At 40.0% G+C, this 15,340-nt stretch overlaps 1 protein-coding gene across 1 annotated transcript in view; it reads right to left on the reverse strand.

Annotated features, from left to right (window-relative positions):
• Window positions 1-15,340, reverse strand: part of fbxl17 (F-box and leucine-rich repeat protein 17) — a 238,947-nt gene that overhangs the window by 7,657 nt on the left and 215,950 nt on the right. The window contains exon 10 of the mRNA XM_044374728.1: window positions 14,732-14,874. Within this exon, the coding sequence (XP_044230663.1) occupies window positions 14,732-14,874 (143 nt within the window). The remainder of the gene's footprint in view (window positions 1-14,731; window positions 14,875-15,340) is intronic.

Below are 15,340 nucleotides of genomic sequence, written 5' to 3' on the forward strand. Positions count from 1 at the left end.
TGCTTGGTATTTGCAGCTCAGAGCTGATGTTAGACATGAAGGTCAGACCAAATGCTGTGGGTAAAGCGCTGGCAGAGGGAGAAGTCCTCTGGTTACAACAGTTGTGCCACTGACTTCTTCAAACCAATGATTCAGCTGTTTTTTGTCCTAGAGCGAAATTTTGTTACTGGGCAAAACTGTGCTTAACGATATTTTGTTGCTAGGCAACATAAGCTTGAAAATGCTATCGGAAAGCACTGGGGCCTCTGGTGACTGGAATGGTGCTTTATGTATGGCTCTGGCAGGGATTTTTTTCTTTTCTTTTACCCCATGCAGCCTTGATCCAGTGTACTGTACTGAACTGTACTGTACTGCCATAAGATAGAGCAGATCACTACTCACTGATGATTCTAATCTTTGAGAAGCATCTGGGAGTGCAGCCACAGCTATCTGGAGCGAGGCCTATACTTATGATATTTTCCCCCATTTTAACTTCAAAGATGCTGCCCTGTAGATCTAAGTGCGGTGTAATGCATGCTGACGGGTAATGTGCCGTTGTCAGGGTTTACAAGAAGGCGAGAGAGGGATGAGGGGAAAACAAAAAGATGTATGTCTGATATGCTGTTCAGCAAAAAGCACCTTTTATCTGAACATTCTGTACAGTAAACGTGACTAGTTTTATGAGTCTGCGTATGCGTATGTTGACAACTCCTCTTCTACTTTAACATGTGACAACTGAAGATAACCGACGGTGAGTTCCCGAGCTGACCTCTGCTCTCGCTTTCTTAACAGTAAGCCGTTCTTTAAGACTGATCCTCTGATGCAAATGCACTCTATCACCACGTAAAATATACATTTACCGCAAACGCTGGGCCTTCCCCTAGTAAGCAGCGCAGTAAAACACCTCGTAAAGATGTCTAATGCAGCAGCGGTTCACATTCTCAGTGGGAAAAAGAAGAAGAGGGTCGTAAATCGATAATCAGATACACAAACACGAAGATGCATATCATATTAGACCAGTGTGCTGAGAACACCCTGAGTGCTCCTAGTAATCAAGGGAGGGAAATGGAATAAAGAGAGAGGGAGAGAGTTTGGGAAATAGAAAGCTAAAAAAAATATGGCCTCAACCTTTTCTGAATATATCAAACCCACAGAGTGCTGGTATTGTAAACCGCAACAATGACCCTGAAAAAAGTAATAAAACACTGACTGTTGATATCGAACAACTTCAGAAATGAATTTTAATGAATGTGTATACACATATCAGAAAACAAAGATATTATCAGTGGTTCTCTTTATCTGACTACTAATGTTTTTTTCCCTTCAAATACACATTTCTCCTTATTCCTCTGTGTTTTCATTAAATTCACTACAGGTCTGCGGGACTACTTTTTTCTATTTCGTCCCATTTTCTTGGGCCATGTGGCAGCCATTGCTAGTCCCAGGCCCATAAAGAGAGACAAATACCCCTGTCCCTTGTCTACTCCCATGTAGAGAGTGTATCAGTCAACCAGTAAATACATTTGGGGTAAATGTTTAAAAAGCCTGTTTAGGCAGCAGAAGAATGCAGTGCATCAGGTCTTTGTAAAAGGCAGCTTAAATAAGCCTGGATTTAAACAGGCCAGATTTATAGCCTTCTTTAAACTGCTCACAGGAAAAGCCCCAGTTGTAGTTTCTAAACGAGTGACTGGACAACTGAAAGATAGTTCTTTGTCTCCGATAAGAAGGAGAGGAAAGAGAGAGGGAGGAGTGGATGGAAAAGAGGGAAGCTAACAAACCAGAAGATTTAAGAAGTACTGTATATATAGAGTGTAAAGAGGTCTATATATAGAGTGTAAAGAGGTCACCACAAACCTATTCTGAAGGATTCAATATTACTAAATGAGCTATCGATGCATTGGCTGGAAAGCTTAGGGAATAGACTACTCTTTACAAAGGAAAGCCTGAGCTCAAACATTTTGATTTTGTCTCAAAAAGCTAAGCGACCCTCACAGAAATCTGCAGTGCATGCCTCTGAATGTGCTTTTAAAAACCAGGTCAGGCACTGCTTGCGACAACTAAGGTCTGGTACCGCTCACACACCCTTATCCCTGCACAATATCAGACAGCAGCAGAAAAGCAGGGTGTCAGTGCGTACACACACACACACATACACAGGAATGGGGGCTCAACTGAACAGGGTCAGAGAAAGAGGTTCTGGAGGCCAGGTTTGTAAACCCTACACTCCATCACGCGTGACAAAGGTAACTAAAGGAATGTGGTCGAGGCTCAGCCCAATCCCTCTTTCTATGCTGGCCTTCTTATCTCTGCAGGCTGGAGGAAAACATTCCATAACTCAAGAGGCTTTCTGCGATTTATTTGTTAGTCTCAGACTAGAAAACACAGTGATACATTACTATAGCTTTATTAGCTGAAACCAAAATTAAGCTAAATTAAATAAGAGGTGTCGTGGTGACACACAGAACTAAGAAGCCTGAAATAAGATTTGATGTTTTGGCTGCAATCACACACATAACGTTTCCTTTTGCAAATCATACTTCATACATACTAGGACCGCAACTAACACTTATTTTCCTTGATGATTAATCTGCTGACTATTTTCTCAGTTAATCGTTTGGTCTAAAAATTGACAAAAAAGGGTGAAAATTTTCCTGAAGTGCAAGTGGATGTCTTCAAATTGTTTGTTTTTTTCTGACCAACAGTTAAAAAACAGTTTCAGTTTATCATGACAGACAAACAAAAAAAGCAAATCTCCACAATTGAGAAACTGTAAATAAATATTTCATGGCATTTGTGCCTGACAAAACAATTAGCTTATTATCAAAATAGATGCAAATTAATTTTATAATGATTGCCTAATAGATTAATTGACAAATTGTTTCAGCTCTGCTTAAATCACAGAATATGGATTCATCCAAACCTAACTTTTATCCTCAAAATAAGATAAATGCATTGCCAAACTGTTCCAGTGTACTGTTTCATTGCCATGAATTTCTTAACTATGTACATCATACACATAATACCATCCAATGGATGGAAAAGGTCCTGACATGTCCATTTGGGTCCGACAGTAGTAACCAAAACCAAGCATTTAATTCTGGTTGGGTCCAAATTATATTCAGTTTAATCAGGTCTGAGTTGGATCCTGTTCTATCACATTTCTTTTTGTTTAGGCATGTTGGGTTCGGTGGGTCTGTTTCTGATTGGGTGCAAATTTCTGGACCAATAAGGACCTCCACTTTTTCTCTATGACCTTATTGACGAATATTGACCATAGCAGCGCTGCACTTTTAATGTACAGTATTTAAATTGATGGCAAAAAACACACAAATAGAGGTGACAGAGTGACAGAGAGTGAACCAGACATTGTGACAGTGATGGTGAGTTCATGTTTTTACCACAAGGGCTATTTTGGGTCATATATTGTTGTACCTGGGAGTACAATAAGATAATAAGCAACCTGATGAATGCTCTGTAAACTACAACAACCTCTTCCTTATTAAATGGCAAGCAACACAATGTAGTGCAGTGAGTACACACACACACACGTCCGCGCACACATGCACACACACACCTCCAGAAACTGTAGGAACAAATTCCAGAGCGGCTTACTGAGGTCAGACACAAGCAGAATTCCTTAAAGATAATCACAACAGAGCTACTGTGTTTAATTTTTGCCTCGCATGACTCCCTTGTTCTTAAGAATAAATGAAGAACAAGGACAGCTTGACCCTGTCCTCACAAAGAACACCATGATACAAAATTCATAGTGACTCTTCAGAGCGAAGAGAGCTTGGATTACATTTGTGAACCGCTCAAAGTTATAACAAGGCAGTGAGCCATACTCAGTGATCTCATTTGTGAACCAAACCTGTGGACACCTAAAGTGATTATTCTGAATTATGGGTTAATACTGAATAATAAAATGAGTGCACTGAGATTTAAGTCGAGCTCCCCTGTATTAAAAAGCTAAATGAAAATCATTGCACATATTCTGCCTCATGTTCTATCCACTGTCAGTACATGCACAAAGTTACTTCTTGACAATGTCAGAATCATCTGTGTCTTTATTATCTGAATTTGAACTTTTTTGTGAAAATTGTTCTTTATCTCAAATGTTAATAGGAACACTTTCTGCGAGGCTTTTCAGATACGCTTTTCTTCTGCAAAACAGCAAAACTTATTGAAAGTTTTTACATCATCTTGTGATCAATTATAATACTGGACATCAAACAAAGGCTTCATTTATCCCCTTCAAAATTTCCCAAACTCCTCTGGATGTATTAAATTTATACAGACATAGCATTCACTGTGGAAAGTGACAGTGTCATTAGCATTGAAGAGCTAATTCATCACCAACACAGTCATACATACACTGGGCCTGTAGGCTAAAAATGGGCTGTGACCAATGACTGTCTCCCTCAATGTCTGCGAAAAATAAAAACATATTGAGCCAAACGTTATTACCCAAAAAACATATCGAAATCGGCAAGTGTGAGTATCTAGGCCACACTGAGTCTTGTCTACTGTCTGCCCATGACTCCATGAGATTATGTTGACCTCCGTTGTGATGAGTAAACAGCACTGGATGAGGGAGGAAGAAGAGGAGCAGGAAGAGGAGAAAAAGGAGGAGGCTGAAAGACAAGACAGGGGTGCAACTTGAATGAACTAATTGAATGAACAAAAGATGTGAGCAGAATTCAAAATATGAAACAACCTTGGCTGTCCTTGCTTACAAGAGGCTGAGGGAGGGAGAAACGGATAGACAAAAAAGAAGGAAGCGTGGTAAAAACACAGTGAGGGCGAAGTAGAGTGTGAGTGTGAGTCAGGTGAGGTCAGGTTTACGTTTGTGTGCGCCTGGTAGATTTTTGTTGAAGGGCAATTCTGAGATTCCTTTCAGACACCTGGTGAACTCTGTCGGTGTCTCACTTTATTTCACCCTCTCTCCTTTACTGTCCCTTGCTCCTGCCCTTTAGAAACAAGATGAAGGGATGATCAGGAGGCGGCTTCAGTTAAGACCGCCAATCAATACAGCTCTTCTGTGCGGGATGAGACTCCAAGATTACACTGAAAATCACAAATGGCAAATGACTCTTTCAAACTACTTTCTCGACTTTGAACATTCAAGTCCGACCAAAGCCTAGAAAATAGGAACCTGAGAACCGGCCTATCCCATATTTGATGCTGCGCATGCGCTACTTTTTCTTCTAGTCCCCTTGATTTTAGAAGCCTTTAAACCAAGGATCCCTACCGCTCAAAATAACAGCACTCATCAAAGAAAGTTTTGCTGAACTCCCAAACTCTCATTTCCTAAACGAGAGTTAAAATGCCTCCTAACTCTTCACAATACTTCATCTTCGTTTTCCTCACTCTAAACCTCCAAGCCCTGAACAATTAGGCGCTTGTTTATGTCTGCAAATTGCTGTGCCGTGCCTATCTGTGTATAGTCCCCGGCAGCTGGATGCACCAGTGGAACAACCATATTGATTGGGATGTCTGTTCTTTTAACAAGGTCTGTCTGGTTGCTCTATCTGGGGGTGCAGCAGCGCTCATACCTGCTCCCCAAACACTGCTCCACCTTAGTTCAGGTAATGGGAGCACACTTCAAAACTGCTTACACAAAACCGTTGGGGGCCATTTGTGAAAGGGATAGCCAGCTCCTGCTTTATTGTTTTTTTGCATCTAATTTTACTTTTATTTTCTTTTGATTTCTGTCATTTGTTGAATCATTTTTTCATTTTTTTTCCCCCTCAAGGCCACCCCTTGTTTTACTTTCTGTTCTCCTACCTCACCTCCTCCATTACTATGATAACTTTTTCTCCACCAGCTGTCACTGAAGGGGCCGGTAGCAGTCAGTGTCATTATTTTCCTAGTCCGGCTTCGTGCTGACTGTGTGAGTTTGCTTCCCTCTCTGTTTCACAGCCTGGACTGCCCATTTATTTTCACTCTAATGAAGTAGTGGAAAAGAAGTGTGTGTGTGCATGTGCGTGTGCATGTGTGTGGGGGTGGTGGTGGTGGTGGGGGGTAAAGGATTGGTGTTGAGAGGAGGAGAAGAGAGTAGAGGGGAAAAATTAAAAGAATGAGGGGAAGAAAGAGAAGAAAGAGGATGAGAGGAAAAGAGAGGTACATACTGTATGCGCAAGCTGTGAAAACGTTTCTAAAGAAAACATTCCATTGAGGCTGAATGAGATCAAAATCCCTGAAGTGATACATCAACAGAGAATGAAGGCTCTAAATGTGCACAGGGTAGCCAGAAGGGCCCATTACAGAAAACAGCAACTTAACACACATACAGTATAGAAGACATATGAAAACATAGTCAAGATAAGAAGTGCAATGAGTTACAATGTACAGTACTGGGCAGTACAGTGAGATTCTGCATAAATCAATAAAGCTGTCTGCTGGATCCCTGCTGCTGTAATTGGACACTTGTCTTAATTTTGTGGTTAGCCAAAAGAGCTATCAATGTTACAACATTAGCATTTGGTGAATTTGTGCGAGTTCGGCATGTTTATGTGTGTTTGTGTTTCTGCGGCTCTGAGTCTGCCCAGTCTAATGAGCAGAATGTTGTAACTACATCGCTATCATTTTAGCTGAAAATTACCTGAAGCCAATACACTGAAATTCACCACTCAAAGGCATAGCCTAGATTAATACATAATGTTCTATTGTGTTTGTGTTAGTGTAGAGAGATGAATTCCTCCCACAGAGAAGACCAAACATTTAACTGTAGACTCACTGGGGAAGCGGGCTTTTCGGAGACACATGCGCTGCCGAGCAAAAATGATCCGTTTTTCAGAAGATTAAGGCAATTTTTCCTTGAATCTTTTAGCTGAATACTTCAAAAGATTGCCACAGAGTTAGAGCTCAAAGAGGACAAAATGAATTGATTTGATTATTTTTGGGTGAGTCTGGATCAATCGCATTCTTTCCCCTCGTCAGAACAGGGTCGTTTGGCCCTGAGGGCAGGGGAGCAATCATTTGAGGCAGGCGGAGCACGCCATTTGCCCAGGCCTGGAGGGGTTCTGATTTCAATGCTCCATTATGAGCCATGTTAACAGCAAATAACATGAGAACACACACTAATACACACAGACATGTTGCATTTGAGCACGTATAAACACACTGGGACACAAAGGAAATCCTTCAGACAGACACAGTAAGGAGAAAAGAGAAGAAAGAAAAACGTCAGAGGGACAAACGCACACATTCCATACTATTAAGACCGTTTATGGCTCAGCTACTGAAATGAGAGACTAAATAAGAAAATTTTCTGACAATCAAATAGATTTCACACAGATCTTTCCTTGTACTGACTTATTTTTTAAAAAAATCTACAATTCTTCATATAAGTCCAAATGGGAGTGGACACACAATTCTGGCTCCCTGGCAGTAAAATGTATACAGTACGGAAGCACGTTTGTATAAACTGTGACGGAGGAAATCGATCCTTCACACTGCTCCACATGAGGAGAGCCAGCTGGATCCTGTTAACAGTTCTTAAATGAATTCTACACTTTCTAAGTCCTGTGACATTCAGAGAAGCTGTTACATTAAAATTCCCAGTGTTTTGACAATTCCAAACAAATTTACACAGGCCGAGCTGTGCTGCTGAGGCAGAGAGCTGACTGGGTTGTCCGCACTGTGTGTCAAGGTTATCACAAGACTGTATTTGTCTAAGACTGACAGGACCCACTCTGAAACCCAACTCCACATCAGTTAGTGTGGGGGGAAGTCTTGTGGAGGGAGACGGAAAAAAGCAAGGGTGGGAGAGAGGAAGAAATAGCGAGAGACTGAAACCATCATTTATTTTAAATAGCTGAATGTTGGCTGCAGAAGTCACCTGAACATCTGTAAGACAGGCTTATGCTATTCATGATAAACATTAGGCTATGATTGGTTCAAGAAGGAGGTCAGTTTGTTACTGTGATATTGTCACTTCTAATCCTCAAAGTTTTTTTGTGTATTGCAGTGATTTGTACTAAATACACATCCTGAATGGAAACCAAGCCAAGTCCTTGTAAAGGAAATGTTAGCTTTGAGATAGTTGCAATATGTCCAAAACATTGTCAACATAGCTCTTGTGAGAAATAACTGTCTGCCAAAGCAGGACGCTGTGTCTAAGTGTATAGAAGAATTTATACAATTTATTTTCGCAGTGCAAATATTCATGGTTGGTGCGCAGACCAAAATTACCTCAGGTTGGGGCCACTGTCAGTGACCTTAGCTACAGTCAGTTGGCTTAGACAGTAGTTAGTTGATGGATAAACAGGCTGTGATTTGCCTGGGGGATGGTGGGGATTCCCCTCCCCTGGTCTATATTTCCCTGCCTCTGCTGAGTTATTTTTGTACCTGTTGGGGACAAAAATTATCCCCCTCATAGTGATTTATGCTGCTTAAGCCATAGACCATATAAAATATCCAAAATAAAAATAGGCTACTTAAAAAAAAATTATGCAAAGCGCTGCAACGTGAGAACAGTCATTACTGCGACAACAATAAAATCAGAAATGGACTTTCATTGTCAGCGCTCACGTGACAATAGAGATGACACCGCGTCTAGGCTACATGATGATGCAGTAAATGGACCAGGGTTTGCCTCCTTCCCTGCTTGGAGATTTGCTGAAATGTGGGTAAAAGAGCGGCGGCACACTGTGGATGACCCCTCCACAGGAAAGCATAAAAAGAAGACAGAAATCTGTCATCAAAGAAGACTGTTTATTTGGTATGACAATTAGGCATGTATTGGAGCCTATTTATTTTTATGATGACAGCTATTTGTGCTATTGCATGTTGTGATTATTTTCTATTCAATATTGAAGTTTGCAGCTTGCTGCGCATAGAGCTGAATTAAACAGTGACTTACAAGAATGACATTAAGTATATTGGCACGTATGGCCAAATGGTGCTATCCAAAGTACTGAAGGAAAAATTGGGGTATTTATTTCTGACATGTTAAATTAGTATTTAACCTTTTGTTTTGTTGTATATGATCACATCTCCTATGTGTGTGCATGAGGAAAGGACAAGGCATGAATTTGACATCTCATTGCTGAGAGTGAAAATATTGCGCTACTTGATTAACTAAATTTTTTAAAAAATGGATCAAAATATTCCTGCAAATGCAGTGGTCACACTCAAGTTTCGTAATTGTTGTAAGTTCATAATTATTTTATAAATGTTACTGTAACAGCGGCAAGAAATAGCCTAATAGGCACCATTGTCTATATAGGCTCACTGTGGTTCAATTTATTTTCCTGAATAAAAATGTTTCAAAAATATCAAGCAAGAGGCAGCTTCTGAGAGCTGATCGATCAGAACAGAATGGGCTCATTGGGAGGAGGGCTTTAAAGAGACAGGGACTAAAATGGCTTGTTTCAGACAGAGGCTGAACTGAGCAGCTGCATAAAGGGCCAGTATAAGATAATTAAGGAGTTTTTGAACTGTAAATCATGCAAAGATATTCCACTAGAGCCACAGAATATACATATAGACCTGGAAATGAGCATAATATGTCCCCCTTAAAGGGTCAAGCTGTGTAAACTTCTCTCCATATGAGTGTCAGACCAATTGAAATCCATCAAGCTCAATCATATCAGCATACCATTCAAATCTAATAAAGAACACAGTCTAACTTGAAGAAGTTTTTTTTTCTTTCCTGGAAACCCCCATGTTCTTCATTCATGTTTTATCATAGAATGTAACCTTCAATACAGTTCCTAAGCATAATAATAATAATAATAATAATAATAATAATAATAATAATAATAATAATAATAATAATAATAATAATAATAATAATAATAATAATAATTTTATATAGCACTTTTTAAAACACACAGTTACAAGGTGCTTAAACAAACTCAAAGCAAACAGAGAGTATTTATAAAAAGGCTAACCTACAGAAATTAGTTTTCAGTAGCCACTTAAAACAAAACACAGATTCAGCAGATCTGATGGAATGAGGGGAGCTGTTCCAAAGTTTAGGAGCTACAGCCTCAAAAGCACAGTCCTCTCTGGATTTAAAATAGGAACGGGGAACAGATAAAAGGCCTTGATCAGATGATCGGAGTGGCCAACAGCTAGAGTAGGGGATCAACAACTCTGCTAATGTGTGCAGGGGCCAGGCCATGCAAGGCCTTGTATGCAATTAGTAAAATTTTGAAGTCAATTTTGTGTTTTACCTCAAGCCAATGAAGGGAGGCAAGAATTAGGACAACTAATTTTTATTAACAGCCTAGCCGCTGCATTTAGCACCACTTGAAGACGAGCTAAAGAAGTGATGCAAGAGGGAGTTACAGTAGTCTAAGTGAGAAAAATCAAGGTATGCACTAGAAGTTCTGTTTTTGGCTGATAGTATTTGATTTTTGCAATATTTCTCAACTGAAAGAAACAAGACTGAGTGAGCTTAGTAATATGAGGTTCAAAGTTCAAATGTTGGTCAGTTTCAGAATTGCAATGGAGAAAGTTTTGATACATCCAATATGTAACAGAAGCTAGGCAGTCATGAAAGGTGCTAAGGTTATTGAGGTTATCAGGTTTAACCGAGAAATAAAGCTGTATGTCATCGGCATAGCAATGGTAAAAGATACCACTGGAGGAGTTAAGCAGATGGCCCAGAGGTAGCATTTATAATGAAAACAGAATAGGCCTGAGCATCAACCCTTGTAGGACCACACATAAAAGAGGAATAGAAGAAGACACATAATTGTTAATGTTAACATTAAAGTGTCTGTCAGACAAGTATGAGGAAAATCATTTGAGTGCAGTACCAGAGATATCAACCCAGTTCAGCAGCCTATCAAATAAAATGGCATTATCAGTGGTGTCAAGGGCAGCAGATAAGTCAAGTAAAACTAAAATGGAATATTCATCTTTATCTGCACACATAAGAATGTAGTTAGTTACTTTAAGCAGTGCTGTTTCAGTGCTATGTTTTTGGCGGAAGCCAGCTTGAAAGTTGTCAAAGATATTGTGCCCCTTGACCAGTTGGAGAAGCTGGTGAGTGACAACTTCTTCAAGAATTGTTGAAATGAAGGGAAGTTTGGAAATGGGCCTGTAGTTAACTAAATTGTTGGTATCTAGGGAGGGTTTTTTGACACTGGCTGTCTTGAAATAAGAAATATGTACTTCACTAAAGAAGTACTGCTGACCTTTTATGCTGGTCATTTATGCTTTCAACACTTGGCAGAAGAGAGGAAAGGACAAATTGATGATACATGGAGCTATGCTTTACGTCTTGCTTTAAGCAATGGAGGATAAAATAGAATGAGGCATGAGGAAGAATATACCAGTAGATTTGTCGACATAAGGAAGAGACGCTGTGGTTGAGAGAAATCTAAAGTTAAGTAATTTACACAAGACTTTCATTATGTGCGAACCTTGTGGAATTGAGAGTTATCCCACACACAGAGCTTCTGTGTTTTCCCAGAAGTGCATTAAGTGCATAGATGAGATTAGTTTGCCCTGATATTGAGTTGGACATGCCTCCGGATTTTACTGCTGTGATACACAAATAAAGCATGATATAACATTTCTAGAGGCTGAAATGTCAAATCAGGAATATTTACAACCAAATGGAATGCACGGCCTAAAGTAAAAATAATTTTGCAAAAATATTGATTTTAATTCATTTAAGAGAAGTGTGTAAACATCATTGGAAACATACTGTATATTACAACCACTGTAATAGCTGCAGCATTTTTTTTAATCAAGCAGTGGTCAAAACAGTTATAATTGGTTCCAAAAATTACTAATATGATTAGCAAAACTGTATCTAATTTGCATAGATCTTTCTCAAACAAATTGAGTTGACACAGCAGGAGGTTTGAAAGATTGACAGGAGAGAGAGATGAGAGTAGGAGGTGAGTTGAAGGCAGAGCATGGTCACTGCTGCCCCTGGGCTGACTTGTAGATAACTACAATTCCCCTGGTCTGACTCTGCCTCTCACCTTGTTACCTCTTTAATTCACTCTGTAGCTCTCATTTTAACTGTGACCTCGGTAATAACAACCTATTTCTGTTTATTTGTTTCCCTGTGAGTGAACTTTGGATTACCCCTATTCCTCTCTCTCTCTCTCTCTCTCTATCCTCCTGAAATCTGACCATATATACTATAACTCCTTTTGTCCCTTAATATAATGAACAACAACAACAACAACAAAGAAAGTAGCTGCCGTGGGCTGGTCTTTTTCCCACACTGGACACACAGACCAATCCTCATCAGTACTTCAGGCTCATTTGCAATGCTAAACACAATTTTAGGATGTGAAAGGGGGAAGACAGAGAAATGGGTGAAGAGGGCAAGCATGCAGTGAATTAATTCTGTCATTCAGCTGGTAATGTACCTGACCTTGGAAACTGTCAAACTCTTCTCTCCGCTCGATTCACACTCCATTACAACTCTAATAGCACCAATTACTGCTTTATTTAGCTGTGTCATCGCCAAATTCCCCCTTCAGAGCAGTGGGAGAATAATTATTTATCCTTCCATCCTCCAGGCTAAATTATGAGTATGAATATCACATCTGAACACAGAAGTAGATAAATAAATACGGGAAGAGGGATGGGTGAATTTGTCATTTGGGAGGGCAGGGGCACGAAAGCATGCGGTGGAAAGAAACTAAGAAAATTTGATATTCCAGTAAAGATGTAGGTCATTCCAGAACAGATTTTTATTAGCATGGCTGTAGATATCGATTGTTGGGTCACTGAGTCGGCGAGGCAAGAGGGAACTAAATGAAAATGGAATCTAAGTGATCACCTGCTATGTAATGCAGTTACTCTTTATTACTCTGAGATAAATATGATAGATACACATTCATGTCTGCAATAATGTGAATTGAGCACGCCGCTTCATCACTGAGACCTTACATATGGGGTCACTGTCAGACCTCTCATATGTTTTAATTTTATTACAGTATAAATAGATAAATATGATACACCGATGTTCTTGTCGCAGTTAACGATCTCCGGGTAGGCATTTTTATCAGAGAAATCCATAGGGTCAACCAAAGGCCGTGACACGCAGATATCACTGATTTTATAATGAAGAAATAAAAATGATGAGTTCCCAACCTGGTGAGAGGCCTTGACTATAAGTCAACTTCCCTCCTCCCTCTCTTTCTTCCCTGCCAACTTCGACTCTCACTTTTTACTGCACAGCAGGGGCTTTTAAATTTGTTCAGACCCAAACCCAAATGTCAACCTGAAAAACGAAAGGCTCATTAAAACATACTGTTACACTCACCATATGGAAGCCCACCAGCAGTGGGATAATGGTCTATGTTGTGTACCAGTACAGTATAATACACCAGGCTGTAAGATATCTGTACAGGCTAAAGCTTCTAGGTTAAGCCAGCTGTTCACTTTCCCTTCCTTGTCTGCCCTCATCCCACTCATGTCAGACTGAATGATTCCACACTAAGTGGATGCATCTGTGTGGTAGGAGTCTCTCTGAACCAATTGGAAAGGTGGGTGGAGTTGTTACCATGGCACAACAACTACATGAGCTGGCATCAGGTTGGTGATTGGATGGGTAAGAGGCCAGATGAGAGTTTAAGGGTGACTTTGGAAAGATCAACCAGAGGCATCTCAAAGTAGGCTGGAGAGGGGTCATTATGTCACTTTACCTCTGTTATCACCCAACCAACTGACTCAGACATGCATCACAGACATACTGGGCACAGGCGGTAGTGGCTTAGGTACTCAACACGCTCTCCTCTGGACACTTTTTAATTGGCCAGTTGCCTTAACCTGGGACTTTTGAGAGTTCATGTGTGTGTTTATGTGTGTGCATTATGTGTTGAGCGACAGATATAGACCATAAGATGACAGATATACTATTTATACTGAGGTAACTATCCCCTTAAAATATCTGAGTGTATTGGTCAGTGTGGGTAATTCTGCAAATCATTGAGCAAGACTGCTTTATGACAATATCAGAGTTATGCATATGATTGTATTATTAATATGTAATATTAATACAGCATATATTTTCCCCTGATAACAAAAACATATACTGTTTATTGTATTATTGCCCAGTTCTACTTAAAATGCAAATGTGTGAATTAGACATGTGCACAGGCATACACCCACACACACACACACACACACACACCCACACCCACTTACACATATTAAGCACATTCAGAGCCGAAAAAGGGGCGTTGCTACTGTATTAAAGAAAGTTGGGTCAAAACTAACGATATTTATCATTAATTTGACCATTTTTTGGATGATTTACATCCATAAAATGTTAGGAAATAGTGAGACTACCTATTGATATTTCCAATAGCCCAAGGTGATGACGTCAAATTGCTTATTTTCTGCACCAGGGTTCCAAAACACAAACAGATGTGCTTTAGTATGATATAAAAACAGAGAAAAGCAACACATTCTCACATTGCAGAAGATTAAATCAGTAAATATTTGGCATTTTGCTTGAAAAAATGACTTAAAATAAATAATTCATTATCAGAATTATTGCAGATTAGGTTTCTATCCATCAACAAATCAAATAATCAACCAACTTTTTCAGCTCTTAAGAAAAAATATAAAGTTTTTTGTGCAGCCAAAACTAACTCATGCTGCATATTTCCCCAAAACTATTTTGCAGTACACAAAAAAATCTGACTTGCTACGTCTTAAAACATCTCCAGAAGCATCTTTTTAAAGCAAACCACACATCGAATGGCGCACATACTGACAGAAAACCAGACAGCGGGAGACATTATGGGCAGAGCCTTGTTACCTTGTCACATCTCATGAGGCCCAGGTAGCGGAGGGACTTGCTGCTCTGAGCGATTTGTGTGGCTCCCTGGTCTGTGATGTCCTTACACCAGCCGGCATCCACGGTCTCTATGGTACTGCTGTACTGGCCTATGGCTATCAGAGCTGTGGAAATAAGAGGAAAGGCAGAGAGGGAGAAGGATACAGAGGTGTGGAAGATGGGAGGGAGAGAAATAGGAAAAGGTGTTAGTCTGACAACCTTTCTCATGCAAATGTGGCAGCATCGTTCTCCCACAGAGACACACAGAAATTCAAGATGAAACCGGGGCAAGTCATCTGGCCAGCTGTGACACATAATTCCGGTGTTTACAAAACACCTTGAAAATATGCACACATACACACAAGGTGGCTAACACATTGAAACACACCCATGTATCTCAAACAGACACAAATCTCACACACACCAATGCTTATTTAGACTGCTGCAGGATTCATCCATTAGAGTGATGGCATGAGTCACAGCACTGAAAGGCAATGACGACATGCCAGGGTAATGTGTGAGTCCATGCCAGTACATGATTTAATTCTGCATGTGTTTGTGTGTGTGTGTGTGTACGTGTGTGTGTTTGTT

The sequence above is a fragment of the Thunnus albacares genome, chromosome 2 (assembly GCF_914725855.1).
Source record: "Thunnus albacares chromosome 2, fThuAlb1.1, whole genome shotgun sequence".
Taxonomy (NCBI): Eukaryota; Metazoa; Chordata; class Actinopteri; order Scombriformes; family Scombridae; genus Thunnus; species Thunnus albacares.